Here is a 15,459-nt window from a genome sequence, read left to right as displayed (position 1 = left end):
CCTCTTTGGGACTCTAGTTTGTAGCGCCGTCTGAGTGTTCGGGATCCGGATTGCCATGCAAACTTTCACTAACTACGAGGAGTTAAAGCGTCGTCTTCCCCCCCCCCCGTCCCCAAAACCAAAGCAGTCCAGAGGGCGACACACACACACACACACACACACACACACACCAGTCCGGAGCCGTCCCACGTCTTCTGCTGTGAAGTAACTCCTCCCAGGGGCGGGCACCGGCGGGTGGCTCTCTCTCCTGTTCCGCCACCGGGAAGGAAGGTATCGAGACCGCCATGGTGACCGGGGCGCTGCTATTTTCTTCCTTCTGCCGCTTCCGGAGGGCTTGTCTCCCGCCTCTTCTCATCGGGCCCCGAAGGAGCTACAGCCAAGATGATGCGCTCTCCCAGTACTTGCACCGCAGCATCGTCCCCACTATGCATTTTCAGAAGAGCCTGCCCCGGTAAGGAAGCGCCTCCTTGGAGACTGGGGTGAAAGTGCTTGGTCCCCGGGACTCTTCTCCTGTGGTCCTTCGGCCTCTCCCCAGCTTTGCTTGTTGGCGCCCTTCGACTGCCCTTCTGAAGTGGCCTTTGGTCCTCGCGTCCAATTCCCTCCCCTCTTTCAAATAGGAAGTTATTGCACAAGACAGTGTGCTTCTCTCACCCGCTGGGTTTGGGGGAAGCCCGAAAGAAGCTTGTACCTTAAGTCGCACAGGAAAGCTCCCTATATCCAATTAAGATTTCCTTAGAAATTCATTCCTATAGCACTTGACACAAATTCTTCAAAGAACACATGTCTATGGAGATTTTCAAACCATCACCATGTCCCAAAGGTGCTTTTTCCAAAAGGCAACTGGACTTTTCTTGACTTTTTTTTTCTTTCCTTTGAAAACGTTTGGCTTCTCATCCAATCTTTCCGTTCCCATCCAAGCTTCTTGGATGAGAAAAGAAACGTTTTCAAAGGGAAAGGGGAAAAACACCCCCAAGAAAGCCCAGTTGTCTCTTGAAAGAAGCACACCTTTGGGTCTTCAAAGAGCACACAATTGGTTACATTCCATAACTGGTCTCTATGGGGAAGCAGGCTTGTGGTTCATAAGAGTGTCATGCTGGAAAAGTGCAGTGATTAGATGGATTTCTTGCTTTGGGAATCAGGGAACATTGTCCAATTACCTTCTTAAGGTGAACTTGAAGTGGATAAGTTGGGACAAATGTATTTAGCCATCATCTGAACTTGATCTATAGGATAAGTGGGGCTTTTTGCTTCTGCCTTCTCAGGAAGCCCCTGTCCACCTTGTGGCTCATCCTATGGCCTGATATGTTGGGTGAGTGATGAGGATTGCCCTCCACTTTTGGAGGCAGCCTCTGTCACCCCACCTCATGGATTAAATAGTGTTGGGGAATTCCCAATAACATAGGAGAGTCCCTACTTTGATCCACTGCAGAGCTTGATTCATGGGTACAGATTGTTGAAGAACAGTGATCTGCCTACTAGCTGGGTGTCACTTTGTAGGGTAATGTAGAAAAAAACTCTCCACCAATAGATAAGCTGCTATGCAGGGTACAGTAGTTACCTTCACCCTCCTCCCATGCAAACAGTTGACAATAGGATCCCAGTCCCTTCTGAGTCACCACCATAATTCCTATTAAAGTACTGAACAAGATAGTACTTTGCAGAAATCCATAAGGAATACCTCTCTGAAGAACACCATTTGCATGGAAACTAGTCATGCTTGTGTTTTCTGAACTCAAGGATAAATGTAAAATTACATGTACATCATTTTTGAACCTAGATATCTGATAGGTTGCCAGGAACTCAAAGCTGCATAGGATGCCAGTTCATCAGGGGCAGTGGACATGTTATGAGTATTCATGTGTTAGTTGTTTACCCTCATTATGCGGTTTGGACATACATACATACATACACACACACACACACACACATTTTTGTTTAGTCATACTTATAACTAATACCAATGATTTTCATGTAGTTATTATTAATCTGAGGTAGCAAGGTTAAACTTTTTTTTAACATACAGTACAGTCTGTATAATGTGTGACCTCAAAACAAAGATTTTAATTTGTCTTAATAGCTGGATTGTGCTGATGCTAGGATATTCTGTGAACCCATGAGAGGGCAGGAATTGATTTTATTTTTGCACAACAAACTCTAGAGATGCTAAGAGATAGTATGAATCTCTCATTTAATTCAGCTCCAGATTAAGAGAATGTTCAGCAGTTGGATTGCTCACAAGACTATCTAAGGTGAAATGTGAGTTATGGTATTCTAAGTTACAGCACAACAAAGAGTTGTGTTAAGAGCTAAAAATGAGAAAGGGAAAATGCAAGAGCTTCATTGGAGTTGGTAATGAAAGAAGACCAGAATGAAATATGGCATGTAGGTGAAAGGGTGGTGCTAAAAGCAGGGCATGAGTCTCATTATTGCTGTTCAGAGTTAAACATGTTTACACTTCTAAAAAATCTGTTGTGCCTTCAAGCCAGTTTTTGAATCCTGGCAACTGCCTGGACTAGACGGTTTTTAAGAACTGACTCTATGTATCTATGTAATTGCTACTTAATGCCTTTGTACCTATTTGGTTGAATTTATGCATTGTTGGTTTCTAAATTGAGAGCCAGTTTGGTGTGGTGATTAAGGCACCAAGCTAGAAACCAAGAGACTGTGAGTTCTAGTTGGCAGTTGGGTAACCTTGAGACAGTCACTCTTTCTCAGTCCTAGGACGAAGGCAATGATAAAACCACTTCCAAAAATGTTGCCAACAAAATTTCAGGGACTAGTTCAGGGAGTCACCAAAAGAATGAACAATGACTTGAAGGGGAAACTTTTAAAATGAGCTTACTTAGGATTATTCTATTAAGGTCAAAGTGTACTATTTAGTTGTCTAAATAACAGTGAATTCAACCATGCATACTTTGCACTTTTTTTTACTGTTCTTGCTAAATGAGTAACCTACATATAGGTTACAGTGGCAAAAGAGATAGAGATCATCCCATATGCCTTAAATATTAACTTAAATGTTGATCCAGAAGCATTTGAGCCAGGTGTACAATATTCATTCTCCTCCTATTTTCCATTTTCATTTTTAATACACAGCAGTATGCAACTGTTTTTTTGCTTAATTACCATGTTCAATGCTCACTGGTTAATTTGGGGATTGTAGTTTATTATGCATTGTACTTCTGCAGAAACATTAATAAATTGTTTTAAGTCTGAAGGGCATTTTTCCATATAAGAATTTATTTTTTATAAGTTCTGGTTAATAGAATCTCTCTTTAACTTTCTTTCTGTATTAATTTGCTTATTTCAGAATAGCTGAATGCTTGATACAAAAATGTGTTTACTTAAAGCTTAATCTACCTGAGAGTATTATTAATGAATTGTCCATAGATATATTATAGTAAGTGTCAGAGCTGCTTTGAGGCTTGTATTTAACTTAAAAACTGCTTTCCATTTAATCAGCATGTTTTTGTTGAGAGTTTGTGATAAAAAATTTTAACCTCACAGATTCAATATTTTATTCCTCTTGTTATTAGTTTGCCCATTCCAAAACTTGAAGATACAATTAGAAGATACCTGAGTGCTCAGAAACCTCTTTTGGATGATGATCAATTCAGGTAGGAACAAGCTTTCATCTCTCTGATATCTTGTCCAGGTACCTTTCTCAGCCTAATTGCCCTGCAGATGTGCTGCATTATACCTCCCATTGTCCTGACTATTGTTTGTGCTGACCGTATTAATCTAGGCCAGTATTTACCTAGGCCAGGAGCGTCAAACTCAATTCCATTGAGGGCCGCATCAGAGTTGTGTTTGACCTCAAGGGGCTTGAGGGGGGGGCGCATAGCCAAGGGTGTGGTCATGGTGGGCATAGCCAGCTCGACGTCACTCATCGAGGCTCTGTTTTCAGCCGCGACAGCCTCCTGCAGCTCTCTGCCAGTGAAAATGGAGCTTGGAGAGGCTGCGTGCGGCTTGCCTGGGCTTGGTTTTCAGCTGTGATGGTCTCCTGCAGCACTTTGCACTTAGTGAAAACGGAGCTCCTCAAGCTCCATTTTGGCTGGCAGAGGCACCACGGGCCAGTCCTTCTTTGTTTCCAGGAAAAGCCCTGCGGGCCAGATCTAAGACCCCCATGGGCCTTGAGTTTGACACCCCTGATCTAGGCAGTCTCAGGAAAACATTCTAGATAAAACTTCCCTGTGCATTTCAGAACAGTTAACTCAAATGCAGATCTCAATAGCAATAGCAATAGCACTTATACTTATATACCATCCCATAGTGCTTTACAGCACTCTCTGGGCGGTTTACAGAGTCAGCATCTTGCCCCCAACAAACTGGGTTTTCATTTTACTGACCAGAAGGATGAAAAACTGAGTCAACCTTGATCAAATTCCAGGCTGTGGGCAGAGTTTGCCTGCAATGCTGCATTCTAACCATTTGTGCCACCAGGGTTCCTGCAATGTGGAAGCGATGATACTTTTAAATACATAAATAGGAATTTCACAGGCATACACAAGGAAGGAAATGGGGTCACACCTGCTGGATAGACCAGGCCAGAAAAAAATTCCACCAGAAGGCTAAAACCATATCTATTAAGATTGGCCATAGTAACATACTCTAGCAAATATGATTCTGCTATTCCTCTTCCTTATACAAGTGAATTAGAGAGATATCTGGCTGAGCCTTTTTGAAATGTCATCTCATGGTTCTGGATTTAAAACATATTTTAGCCCTTTTTGCCTAGGTAATGGTTCTTGCATATCCTAGTCAAGGTCATCTTCTTTATTCTCTACAATAAGGCTAGCAGAGCCTTATTATTCAGCAGCATACTTCATATTTTCACCTAAAGAATTGTCTATATCAGAGAGATACACTAAATTTCTTTCTCTGTTTCTCTTTTAAATCTAGAAAAACCAAACAACTTGCTGGCAATTTTGAGAATGGCATTGGTAGAGAATTACATGATCATTTGGTTGCAAAGGACAAACAAAACAAACATACAAGTTATATTTCAGGTAGGAAAATGATCGTGAAAATGTCGCTTACATTCCTGATGTCTTTTCCTCAAACTGCTCAATTAAGAATTGAGTCTAACCTGGCAGGTGGTAGAGAATGGGTCTTCCTTTTCATTAACTGGGCTGAAGCCACAGGTCCAGAACTGGTTTTGATGCTTGTTTACATCTTTGAACAGTTAACATTCATTTAAGAGTGTGCATGAAATGGAAAGTATGCTTCCTTTCAAACCAGGAACAAATCTGTGTGTTCCAAAAGTTTTGTTGAGCCCTTTCAGTTCATCCACATTTCTAGCAAAAGCAATAGCTGAAAGGTTTTGGTTGTTCCAGGTTTCAAGACAAAACTAAACCTGGAGGGCTCCTGAAGTGATTTTGTGCAGTGAATAGGCCAAAACTGTACAGCTTACCTCTTCTCTCCATTCCTTGCTTTAGTAGCAGATTACCTCTTCTCTCCATTCCATGCCATCTTCTCCTAGTATGCCCCATTTCCCCTTCCCTCCCTCTCTCCTTTCATGCACTGCATAACCTATCTTGCTATCTACCGCTCTAGTCTTCCCAGTGTCTTTTCTGCCCTCACCACTGCTGATGTCCTTGGATGCTCTTCACGGTTACCTCCTCTAACCACTTCTACACAGAACAATTATATTTATAGCCTGGACATAACACTCAAAGCATTCATCTCATTTGGGCCATCAGAAACATCTGTTGAATTCATTGAGTCGAAGCTGAATATTTGTCCTCACAAAGATTTGGTTGGAATTAGTCTTAAGCCTCAACCCTGGACCCCCAGAATAATTTCCAAGAGGGTCTATAAGATACATTAGTTTTCTTCCTCTGAATTTAGAGAATGGAAGAGAACACAGTAGACTGATAGAACAAGCATCTCTTTTCCATATAGAATGTGCCAGGTTCAACTCTTTGCAACTCTAGGAGGAAAGCAGGGTGACCTAATTACCACACAGTTGCCTTTTATTTACTTGCATACTCTTCAAGGAATGGAGGAAATGAGGCGGCAGGGTTGTTTCCCCCCCCCCTACAGATAAAAAAATGTTATTTTACCGATTATAGAGAAGCAGTGGTTTTTAAAGTGGATGGAATTTGGGCATAGTCTGGGACTAATGGAGCAATTTGTAACTGCTTGGGAGTTGAGAATCCAGGTTGCAGAGATGCTTGTGTAAAACAACAAAACGTTGCCTGTGTATGTGTGAGATAGGGAAAAGGAATAATTGGTTCAAACAATTGAAAAACCACTTTTCATGTCCTGCCGATTCCACATGCCATTCTGAATAATGACACGGTCTATAGAAAAAGAGTGATCATAGTGACTTAATGGCCATTACCAACAAAATATTAATCTATTGCAGGTTGCTAAACTTTATGGTTTGGGAGAAAAGAACAGTCAGGATGAGATAAAGAAAAGGAAGCTTACTTCAGCAGCAGATGGAGGATTACCAGAACGTAAAGAAAGGAGACAGCAAAAATAATACAAAAAAATGAAACAGAAAAAAATAGAAGAACAGCAAGAACATTTATAGAATTTAGATTAGTGAACTTAATTTACAGGTAATCCTTGACTTATGACTGTTCATTTAATAACGGCTCAAAGTTACGATAGCCTTGGAAAAAGTGACTTATGACTTAGACACCTAGTACCACCCCTTGGTCACGTGATTCCACTTGAGCGCTTGGCAACAGGCCCGCATTTATGACCAACTGCAGTGTCCTGCAGTGTCATGAACAGGATTTGGAACATTCCCAGATAGTTTTTGGCAAACAGTCACTTTTTTTTAACAAGTGATCACATGATTACGTGATCATGAATTTGACTTTTTTTGCTCATTTCTGGCCAAAAATGGCCATTGGAAAAGATGGATTTGCTTAACAACTGCATGATCCACTTAATGACTTCCATAAAATTATCATAAAATTGGGTCCAACTTGACTCATGACTCAAGTGATTTACAATGGAAATTCCGGTCTCAATTCCAGTTGTATTTATTCAGCTCCTCCCCCTCCTAGGTTTTCCTCTTCTTACATTTAGGATATTGACATCTGGAAATGAATAGGTATTCCTTGAGTTATGACTGGAATGAACAGACTCATAATGGTAATGTGCCCAATCCAATTTTACAATCCTTTTTTGCGGTGGTTTGTTAAGCGAACGCTATGGTCATTAAGGAAACCCTTGAGGACTATCTGTGCCTAGGACAGTGATGGCGAACAATGCCGAAAAGGTTGCATGGAAATGCCATGCACATGTGCTCGTTGGGGCCATGCTCTGGAAAAGCCGAACTTCCAGGTTCTATCATGCATGGGCATCTGATGATCAGCTGGCTGGCGCAGACCAGTTTCTGGCACTGCCACGTACGCAAAGGGATTATGCTCTGGAAAAGCCAAAGTTTCACATTCTTGCACGCATGCGCACCTTAGAATCAGCTGGTCCGTGCACATGCACACACTGGTTTTCAGCACTGCCGCGTATGTGAAAGACAGCTGATCTTTGTGCACACATGCATGCCAGAAACACAGAAGACAAACAGGCAAGGCCATACGTGCCGGGAGACATGGTTTCATATGGCACTTTGGGCACATGTGCCATGGGTTTGCCATCACAGGCCTAGAATAACAGAATGTTTATATACCACACACCCATAATTGGTATAAAACTCACCACATTTGGTTGTATTCTATTTCTCAGTTCTTGCTGAATCCTTTAGTAAAATAGTGACTCATACAGTACATAATGAAGACTCTGAATTAAATCATTGTGAATTTAAAATGCTATCTGCCTCATGTGCTTTGCTTGAGTAAGCTGAGAAATGATTAGGCATTAAAACTTAGCCAAATTATAATCTTTCCTCTGAGTGAAAGGACAAAATATGCAGAAGCAAAATATGTATGTACTGAAGTCGTAGAGAAAAAGAAAGAATTATACCATTGTTTCCCTCCCCATAGAGCCTATTTTTCTTCTATTTAAAATAAAATGCTGAACGATTTGTTATTTGTTTAAATGAAATTTAGGAAGACAGTTGTGAAGTAGCTCTTTGTTGTTTCTGTGGACAATACAATTAATAAACATCAGCCTGGTAACATTGACTGAGAATAGGTGGTTACTTACAAGTGGAATATAAATGGAAAATACAAGGTGTATTACTTTTACACCACTGTATTTGTTTGAAGGTTCAGGCTCTGCAGAGGATTACCTTTCATTTCCTATTCACATTTCTTTTGCAGTCCTCATATTTGTGAAGAAATCCCAGTGTTTTTATGCCAAGTATAGAATTCAGTTATTTTAGTGGATAGATGGAACCCAGGAATTAGAAAGTGAAATCTTTTCTGGGGAACTGAAACTTTTGGAGAGAAATAAATGGAAAGAAAAGCACAGGAAAGAGTAGGAGCAACAAGCAAAAAGGTAAAAAAAAGCTTGAGTGTATTTGAATTTGTGGTTATTTTCCCATTGAAAACAAATGATAAATGGTGAAAGAGGAGAGCAAATTTTAAATGATAATTGGATGCAAAATGAATGCCCCATATTAAATTAATGGCAGGGAATTTAACAGAAATTCTGTTTTCAGTTGTCACGAACTTGGAAACTTTTCTATTGCATCCCACAGATCTTCATTAAATATGCTTTTAACTGGAAGTCCGTCACATAAGCATCCCATGATAATGATACTGTCAGTTCTCTGAACTACTCAAAATTTCCGCTACTAGTTTTCCAGAATCTGTCAGAACCTGCTGAATTTCACCCTTGGATTACAGGGCCCAACAGAGAGTTAATGATACCCGAACTTTACTTATATGCTTGCTTCTTAATTTCAGGTCCCTGGTTTGACATGTATCTTCAGGCACGGGAACCCATTATTCTTAACTTCAATCCATTCATGGCTTTCAATCCTGACCCCAAATCTGAATACAATGATCAGCTTGTGAAAGCCACCAACATGACTGTTGCTGCTTTACGTTTCATGAAGACTTTTAGGGCAGGCATCTTAGAACCAGAGGTGTTTCATCTGAACCCGTCCAAGAGCGACACTCCAGGGTTCAAAAAGCTTATTCGATTTGTGCCTTCTTCTCTCTCATGGTTTGGTGCCTATATGGTGAACGCCTACCCACTAGACATGTCACAATACTTCAGACTTTTCAATTCCACCCGGCTGCCTAAACCTAAGAAAGACGAGCTGTTTACAGATGAGCATGCCAAGCATTTACTTGTGCTTAGAAATGGCCACTTCTATGTGTTCGATGTGATAGACCAAAATGACAACATAGTGAAACCATCGGAAATTCAAGCCCATTTAAAATTCATCCTTTCAGACAATGCTCCAGTTCCAGCATTTCCTCTTTCTTATCTAACTACTGAAAATCGAGACACCTGGGCGACTCTGAGACAGGAACTCCTTGACAATGGCAACAGGGAGGCCTTAAGGAAAGTGGATTCGGCCATATTCTGCCTGTGCCTTGATGATTTCCCAATTAAAGATTTCGACCATTTGTCTCGTACTATGCTCCATGGCGATGGCACTAACAGGTGGTATGACAAATCATTTAATCTTATTTTAGCGAAAGACGGCTCTGCAGCAGTTCACTTTGAGCATGCTTGGGGAGATGGTGTGGCTGTGCTTAGGTTCCAAAACGAAGTCTTTAAACACAGCACTGAAACGCCTGTCATTACTCCTCAGTCTCTGCCAGCTGCCTGTGATTCGCACGGAGCTGTAGAGAAGCTGAATTTCAAACTGAACGATGCCTTGAAAGAAGGAATCACCAACGCCAAGCAGACTTTTGATGCCACTGTGAAAACACTGACACTGAAGACCTTCCAGTTTGAAAGAGGAGGCAAGGAATTCATAAAGACCCAGAAGCTGAGTCCCGATGCCTTAGTCCAGCTTGCCTTCCAGATGGCTTTCCTTAGGCAATACGGGCAGACAGTTGCCACCTATGAATCTTGTAGCACAGCAGCATTCAAACATGGTCGTACTGAAACGATCCGGCCTGCTTCGGTTTATACAAAGGCGTGCTCAGAGGCACTAGTTAAGAGGCCATCCAAGCACAATACTGTGGAGCTACGCCAGATGTTCGCAGAGTGCTCCACCTATCACAGTCAACTCACAAAGGAAGCTGCTCTGGGTTAGTGATCTTCCTCCTGTTTTCAATTATATTGATGACAGTCCTTTTCTTAACATTGATTTTCCTATGGATAACTGATGTTCACAAGTATGTGCGGACAATATCACTTTTTTTTAGTAATTTAATCCAAAATGTCATTTAGATGTGTTGAGTTCATTGATTTATTTACTGATCGATTCAATTTAGACCGTGCCTGATTCCCTGGGGGGTTCACGACAATAGAGTTATGTACCAAGATTACAAAATATTTCAATATAGTATTTTGAGAAGCAAAGGTTATGCAAATTGGCAGCACGCCCTCACTACCTAACTGGACTGCTCCAGGTGCAGTCCAACATACAGATTGCACCTGGAGCAGTCCAACATACAGCTGCCTTCGAAGACCATCCTGAAGTTATCACTGCAACAGTACAGAACAGCTTGTGGGTTATCTGGCACACAATATCTAGGGCTTAACTGGTAGTTCTAATGACCATAATTGGAACTGACAACTTGGTTATTAAGCCAAGTCAAATTGCAACTGTGCTTATGAACTTATTTCAGTTTTTCTTGGCTTTGTAGACACTTGAAGGTCATAAATGCAAAGGTTGGCTGCAAAGTTACTTTTTCATGACTGTTATAGCTGGGAAAGTTGTTAAACAAGGCAGTTCCTAAATGAGGACTACAAGTATTGATTTTGATGGCTCTGCACCCTCTGCCAGGAGGGTGCAATTCAAAGTGATGGTTTTGTCCTATGTATAAAGCCCTTTATAGTTGGCACTTATGTGTGTTCAGGAACTCCCTTTCCAATTGAAGTTGACCCATTTTGAGATATTCATCCTGGAGGAAACTGCTTATGTTGCCTCACCTTATAGAAACGGGGGTGGTGGAGGATGAAACTAAGAACAGGAGGTGCTCCTTTTCAGTGATGGCTGCCATGCTTTGAAGTTATCTTCCTTCTGGAATTGATACCATTGTTAGTAGCTTTTTTGGAAACAGGTTAAAATTGAATTATTGTGGAATAATAACCTCTGGGAGGTTATTACATATTTCTTTATAAAATGTATACACTACTTCAAACCAGGTGGTCTCCAGGCAATTTAGCTATATACCATAGATATACAATACAAATAAAACAACAATTAAAAATAAGCAATATATTAATATAGTAAATCTAAATCCTACATGGTTTCAGAATCAGTTCTGAAACTCCCTCTGGAAAAATAAACTCTTTATGTTTTTTAAAAAGCAAAAGATGTTGCTTGCGTTTTATTGCTGCTGCTTAATTTTTATACACTGGTATCTTTAATCATCGTATTGATGCTGCTGCTTAGCACCAGCAATCACTGGGTTATTAATAACTTTGAATAACATTAATAACAATGAATAACATTTCAGATGGCATAAAGCCTGCTGGGCACTGAAAGATATTAATATAGCACTAGCAATATATATATATACTGCTTCACAGTGATTTACAGCCCTCTCTAAGCTGTTTACGGAGTCAGCTTATTGCACCCAACAATCTGGGTTCTCATTTTACCCACCTCGGAAGGGTGGAAGGCTGAGTCAACCTTCAGCCAGTCTGCAGGCAGCCAGCAGTCAGCAGAATTAGCTTGCAGTATTGCATTCTAACCACTGCCCCAGCACAGCTCTTATATAGTAGTGTAATTTATTTAAATAAATAATTTTAGTGCTTATTTAAATAAGATCACCTTTTTTTTTTTTACAAGTTTTAATTTTGTGAAACAAATTAAGAGCAGCCTGTCATGTTTAACTTTGAAAGTGGCATAAAATATGATTTAGACATAAGTGACTTTTTTTTTCAGAGCCACTCACTGTTGTATTTTTCTTGACAGGTCAGGGATTTGATCGTCACCTTTATGCACTGCGGTATGAAGCAGAATCCCAAGGAATTTCTTTGCCAGATCTTTACAAGGACCAAGCTTATGCCCTAATTAACCACAACATTCTCTCCACAAGTTCCTTGAGCAGCTCAGCCCTGTTCTTGGGTGGATTTGGACCGGTAGTGCATGATGGATTTGGCATAGGTTATACTATACAAGATAACTGGATTGGGTGCAATGTTTCTGCTTATCCATCTAGGAATGTACCAGAATTCTTGCAGTGTGTGCACAAGTCACTGGATGACATTTTTGATATTTTAGAAGGGAAACAAATTAGTAATTAAGATAGAATAGGACTGCCTTTCATGTGTGACATAACAATTTTCCTTTGGCTCAAGGTTAATGTTTTAGATGGATTGTGACCTGTTTAGCCTCTTTAAAAATAACAGATTAAGGTCTGGAGAAAAAAAAGGAATATAAATAGGGTTAAAGAACTGATCCATTGGGTTTTTACATTTGCCATGACTAAGTTGTTAACACTGATTTTAATGCCTGTTCTCCAAATATGATTAAGGCTAGCTCCAACTCATGGAGTGTAAATGAACTTCCTATTGTAAAAAAAAGTGCTGTCTTTATTACCTATCAGCCAACAGAAGTTCTTGAAGTATAAGACTGCTTGATACAGAATAACAGAGTTGGAAGAGACTTTGGAGGTCTTCTAGTCCAACCCCCTGCCTAGGCAGGAAACCCTACGCCACTTCAGACAAACGGTTATCCAACATCTTCTTAAAAACTTCCAGTGTTGGAGTTGTTCCACTGATTAATTGTTCTGTCAGGAAATTTCTCCTCAGTTCTAAGTTGCTTCTCTCCTTGATTAGTTTCCACCTATTGCTTCTTGTTTTACGCTCAGATGCCTTGGAGAATAGTTTGACTCCCTCTTCTTTGTGGCAACCCCTGAGATATTGGAACACTGCTATCCTGTCTCCCCTAATCCTTCTTTCTATTAAACTAGACATACCCAGTTCCTGCAACCATTCTTCATATTTTAGCCTCCAGTCCCCTAATCATCTTTGTTACTCTTCTCTGCACTCTTTCTAGAGTCTTCACATCTGTTTTACATCGTGGCAACCAAAATTAAATGCAGTATTCCAAGTGTGGCCTTACCAAGGCATTATTAAGTGGTATTAACACTTCACGTGATCTTGATTCTATCCCTGTTTATGTGGCTTAGAACTGTGTTGGCTTTTTTGGCAGCTGTTGCACACTGCTGGCTCATATTTAAATGGTTGTCCACTAGGATTTTAAGATCCCTCTCACAGTTACTACTATTGAGCAAGGTACCACCTATACTGTATCTGTGCATTTTTTTTTGTCTAAATGTAGAACCTTACTTTTTCCAACATTGAATTTCATTTTGTTAGATAGCGCCCAATGTTAAAGTTTATCAAGATCCTTCTGTATCTTGAGCCTATCTTCTGGAGTGTTGGCTATTCCTGCCAGCTTGGTGTCATCTGCAAATCTGATGAGTTCCCCATTTATCTCCTTGTCCAAATCATTGATGAAGATGTTGAAGAGTACTGGGCCTAAAGCAGAGCCTTAGGGTACTCCACTACATAATTCCCAATTCCCAATGATACATCACTATTTTCACCCAGTCTTTGCTAATATATGTTTGATTAATTTTTCAATATACATGAACTAATTGTATCAAATATAGGAATAATGCATGGGTGACATTTAGATAGCAACATCCCTTTTGCGAGATCTTGTGTTAAAAGACAATACAATATTATAGATTTATTTTTGTAAAAGGAAAGAAATCTTCACTAGCATGCTTCTTGGAGCACATATGTTCATATCCTTTCAGAGGTCTGCCTTGTGACACTCAAGTGAAACTTTTGGAATCCTTACAACAAACAGTTACAAGAATATTCAGTAAGGCAAGCAGCAAATTTACCAAAGAAGAAAAAATCCTGAATGTAAAATGAAGGATTTTTCTTCATCTAGTCTTTTTCTTCCCCAAAGATGGAAGAAAATAGAGAAAAATACTCACAGGTAGAATCTTGTAATTCCATGCCTAGTAAACCAAAGTTAACAACAGCAAATAATGATAGAATTGCATGATTAGAAGTGAAACTCTAGCTGAGACAGGCCCACCTGCTGTTCAGTGTAACTGAAAATCTGATACACTGTAGAAAAAAAATCTCTGCTCAAATAAATGGGGTGGAAATCATGTAAAATGGCACACACAAATAACATGCAACATCTATATCTGCTCTGAAAGCTTAAAGGAAGATAATGCAGGTAGTCCTCGACTTATGACCAGGGGTGGTATTCAGCCAGTTCTGGTGAACCGATAGTGGAAATTTTGAGTAGTTTGGAGAACCGCAAATACCACCTCTGGTCATGATCTATTCCCTGCCTCCCAAATCCCAACTGATCGTCTGGGTCTTCTTTTGTTGCCCTGCACAGGAGCTAGAAAGCTGGTTATTGGAGTGGGGAGGGAATGGGGATTTTGTAGTATCCTTCCCTTGTCACACCCACCAAGCCACGTCACACCCTCAGAACTGGTAGTAAAAATTTTTGAATCCCACCATTCCTTATGACCATAGGGGGATCAGGATTTCCATTGTTAAGCAAGGGAGTTATTAAATGAGTTGCACCTGATTTTATGCTTTCTGCTATGGTTAAGTGAATCACTGTAGTTGTTAAGTGAATCATGGGTCATTAATTGAATCCGGCGGGGAAGGTCACAAATGGTAGTCACGTGATCTTAAGATGCTACAACCCTCATAAATACATGCCAGTTGCCAAATTTTGATCACATGACTATGGGGAATGCTGTGATGGCCATAAGTGTGAGGACCAGTCATAAGTCTTTTTTTCAGTGCTGTTGTAATTTCAAATGGTCATTAAATGAATGGTTAAGGACTACCTGAAATACCAGTCTGATTGAGCTTCCAGCTGAAATGTATCCTGAAAATTTCCCGTTGAATAAATGTGACACATTTTATGGGTATGTCTATGGAGATTCTATAATCCAGTTTCTATACTCAGCAATGACTAGTGGAGGGAAATCTGCAGGGAATCCTTTACTTTTACCTCTCTTCATTTATAGTACATTTAAGAGTCACATCAATCCTTACCATTCATCATTAAATATACAAGAAAGTATTTTAAATGTAGAAGCATCTAACACATTGTTTTATTTCTAAGATACTCAAAATAATTTTCCTTTTCCTGATATATTAATGTATAACGTCTGCCTCTGTTAAAAATGCTTCACCTACAGTGCTATGTGTATATATGTTTAGGTAGCTCATTGGAATGAAATGAGTTATTATTCTTACTTGTTTATAAGAAATGAAACTGTAATGCAAATTCTCAGTATATTAAATGGATGTCTATTTTAGGCTGACTTGTTCCAAGATAAGGACTGTGGTGTTAATTGCATGTATTTTTTCAGACAATAAAAAAGAAACAGCATGCATCTGGGCAAA

General features: G+C 40.0%; 1 protein-coding gene across 2 annotated transcripts; it reads left to right on the top strand.

Moving 5' to 3' along the window:
- Positions 1-243: 243 nt before the first annotated feature.
- CPT2 (carnitine palmitoyltransferase 2) lies at positions 244-15,449 on the top strand. Of its 2 annotated transcripts, none has more exons than XM_014062829.2 (5): positions 244-451; positions 3,537-3,617; positions 4,903-5,009; positions 8,829-10,133; positions 11,972-15,449. In XM_014062829.2, the coding sequence occupies exons 1-5, from the start codon at positions 285-287 to the stop codon at positions 12,301-12,303; spliced, it is 1,992 nt and encodes a 663-aa protein (XP_013918304.2). In that variant the 5' UTR covers positions 244-284; the 3' UTR covers positions 12,304-15,449. The 2 variants fall into 2 exon arrangements, with proteins under 2 accessions (XP_013918304.2, XP_013918305.2); XM_014062830.2 differs by lacking the exon at positions 244-451 and adding an exon at positions 6,371-6,569 and having other exon boundaries at positions 3,594-3,617.
- Positions 15,450-15,459: the final 10 nt, after the last annotated feature.

The sequence above is a fragment of the Thamnophis sirtalis genome, unplaced genomic scaffold (genome assembly GCF_051295495.1).
Source record: "Thamnophis sirtalis isolate CommonGarterSnake01/CBP01778 unplaced genomic scaffold, rThaSir2_p1.2 scaffold_7, whole genome shotgun sequence".
Taxonomy (NCBI): Eukaryota; Metazoa; Chordata; class Lepidosauria; order Squamata; family Natricidae; genus Thamnophis; species Thamnophis sirtalis.
This window is presented reverse-complemented; position numbering and strand designations above follow the sequence as displayed.

What these genes read in the sequence shown, in the direction of transcription:
- CPT2 (XM_014062829.2), top strand. Translation starts at nt 285, where the DNA reads ATGGTGACCGGGGCGCTGCTATTTTCTTCCTTCTGCCGCTTCCGGAGG. An exon ending in TTGGATGATGATCAATTCAG is followed by an intron (nt 3,618 to 4,902) that starts GTAGGAACAAGC and finishes TTTTAAATCTAG; the next exon opens with AAAAACCAAACAACTTGCTG. An exon ending in CACAAAGGAAGCTGCTCTGG is followed by an intron (nt 10,134 to 11,971) that starts GTTAGTGATCTT and finishes TTTTCTTGACAG; the next exon opens with GTCAGGGATTTGATCGTCAC.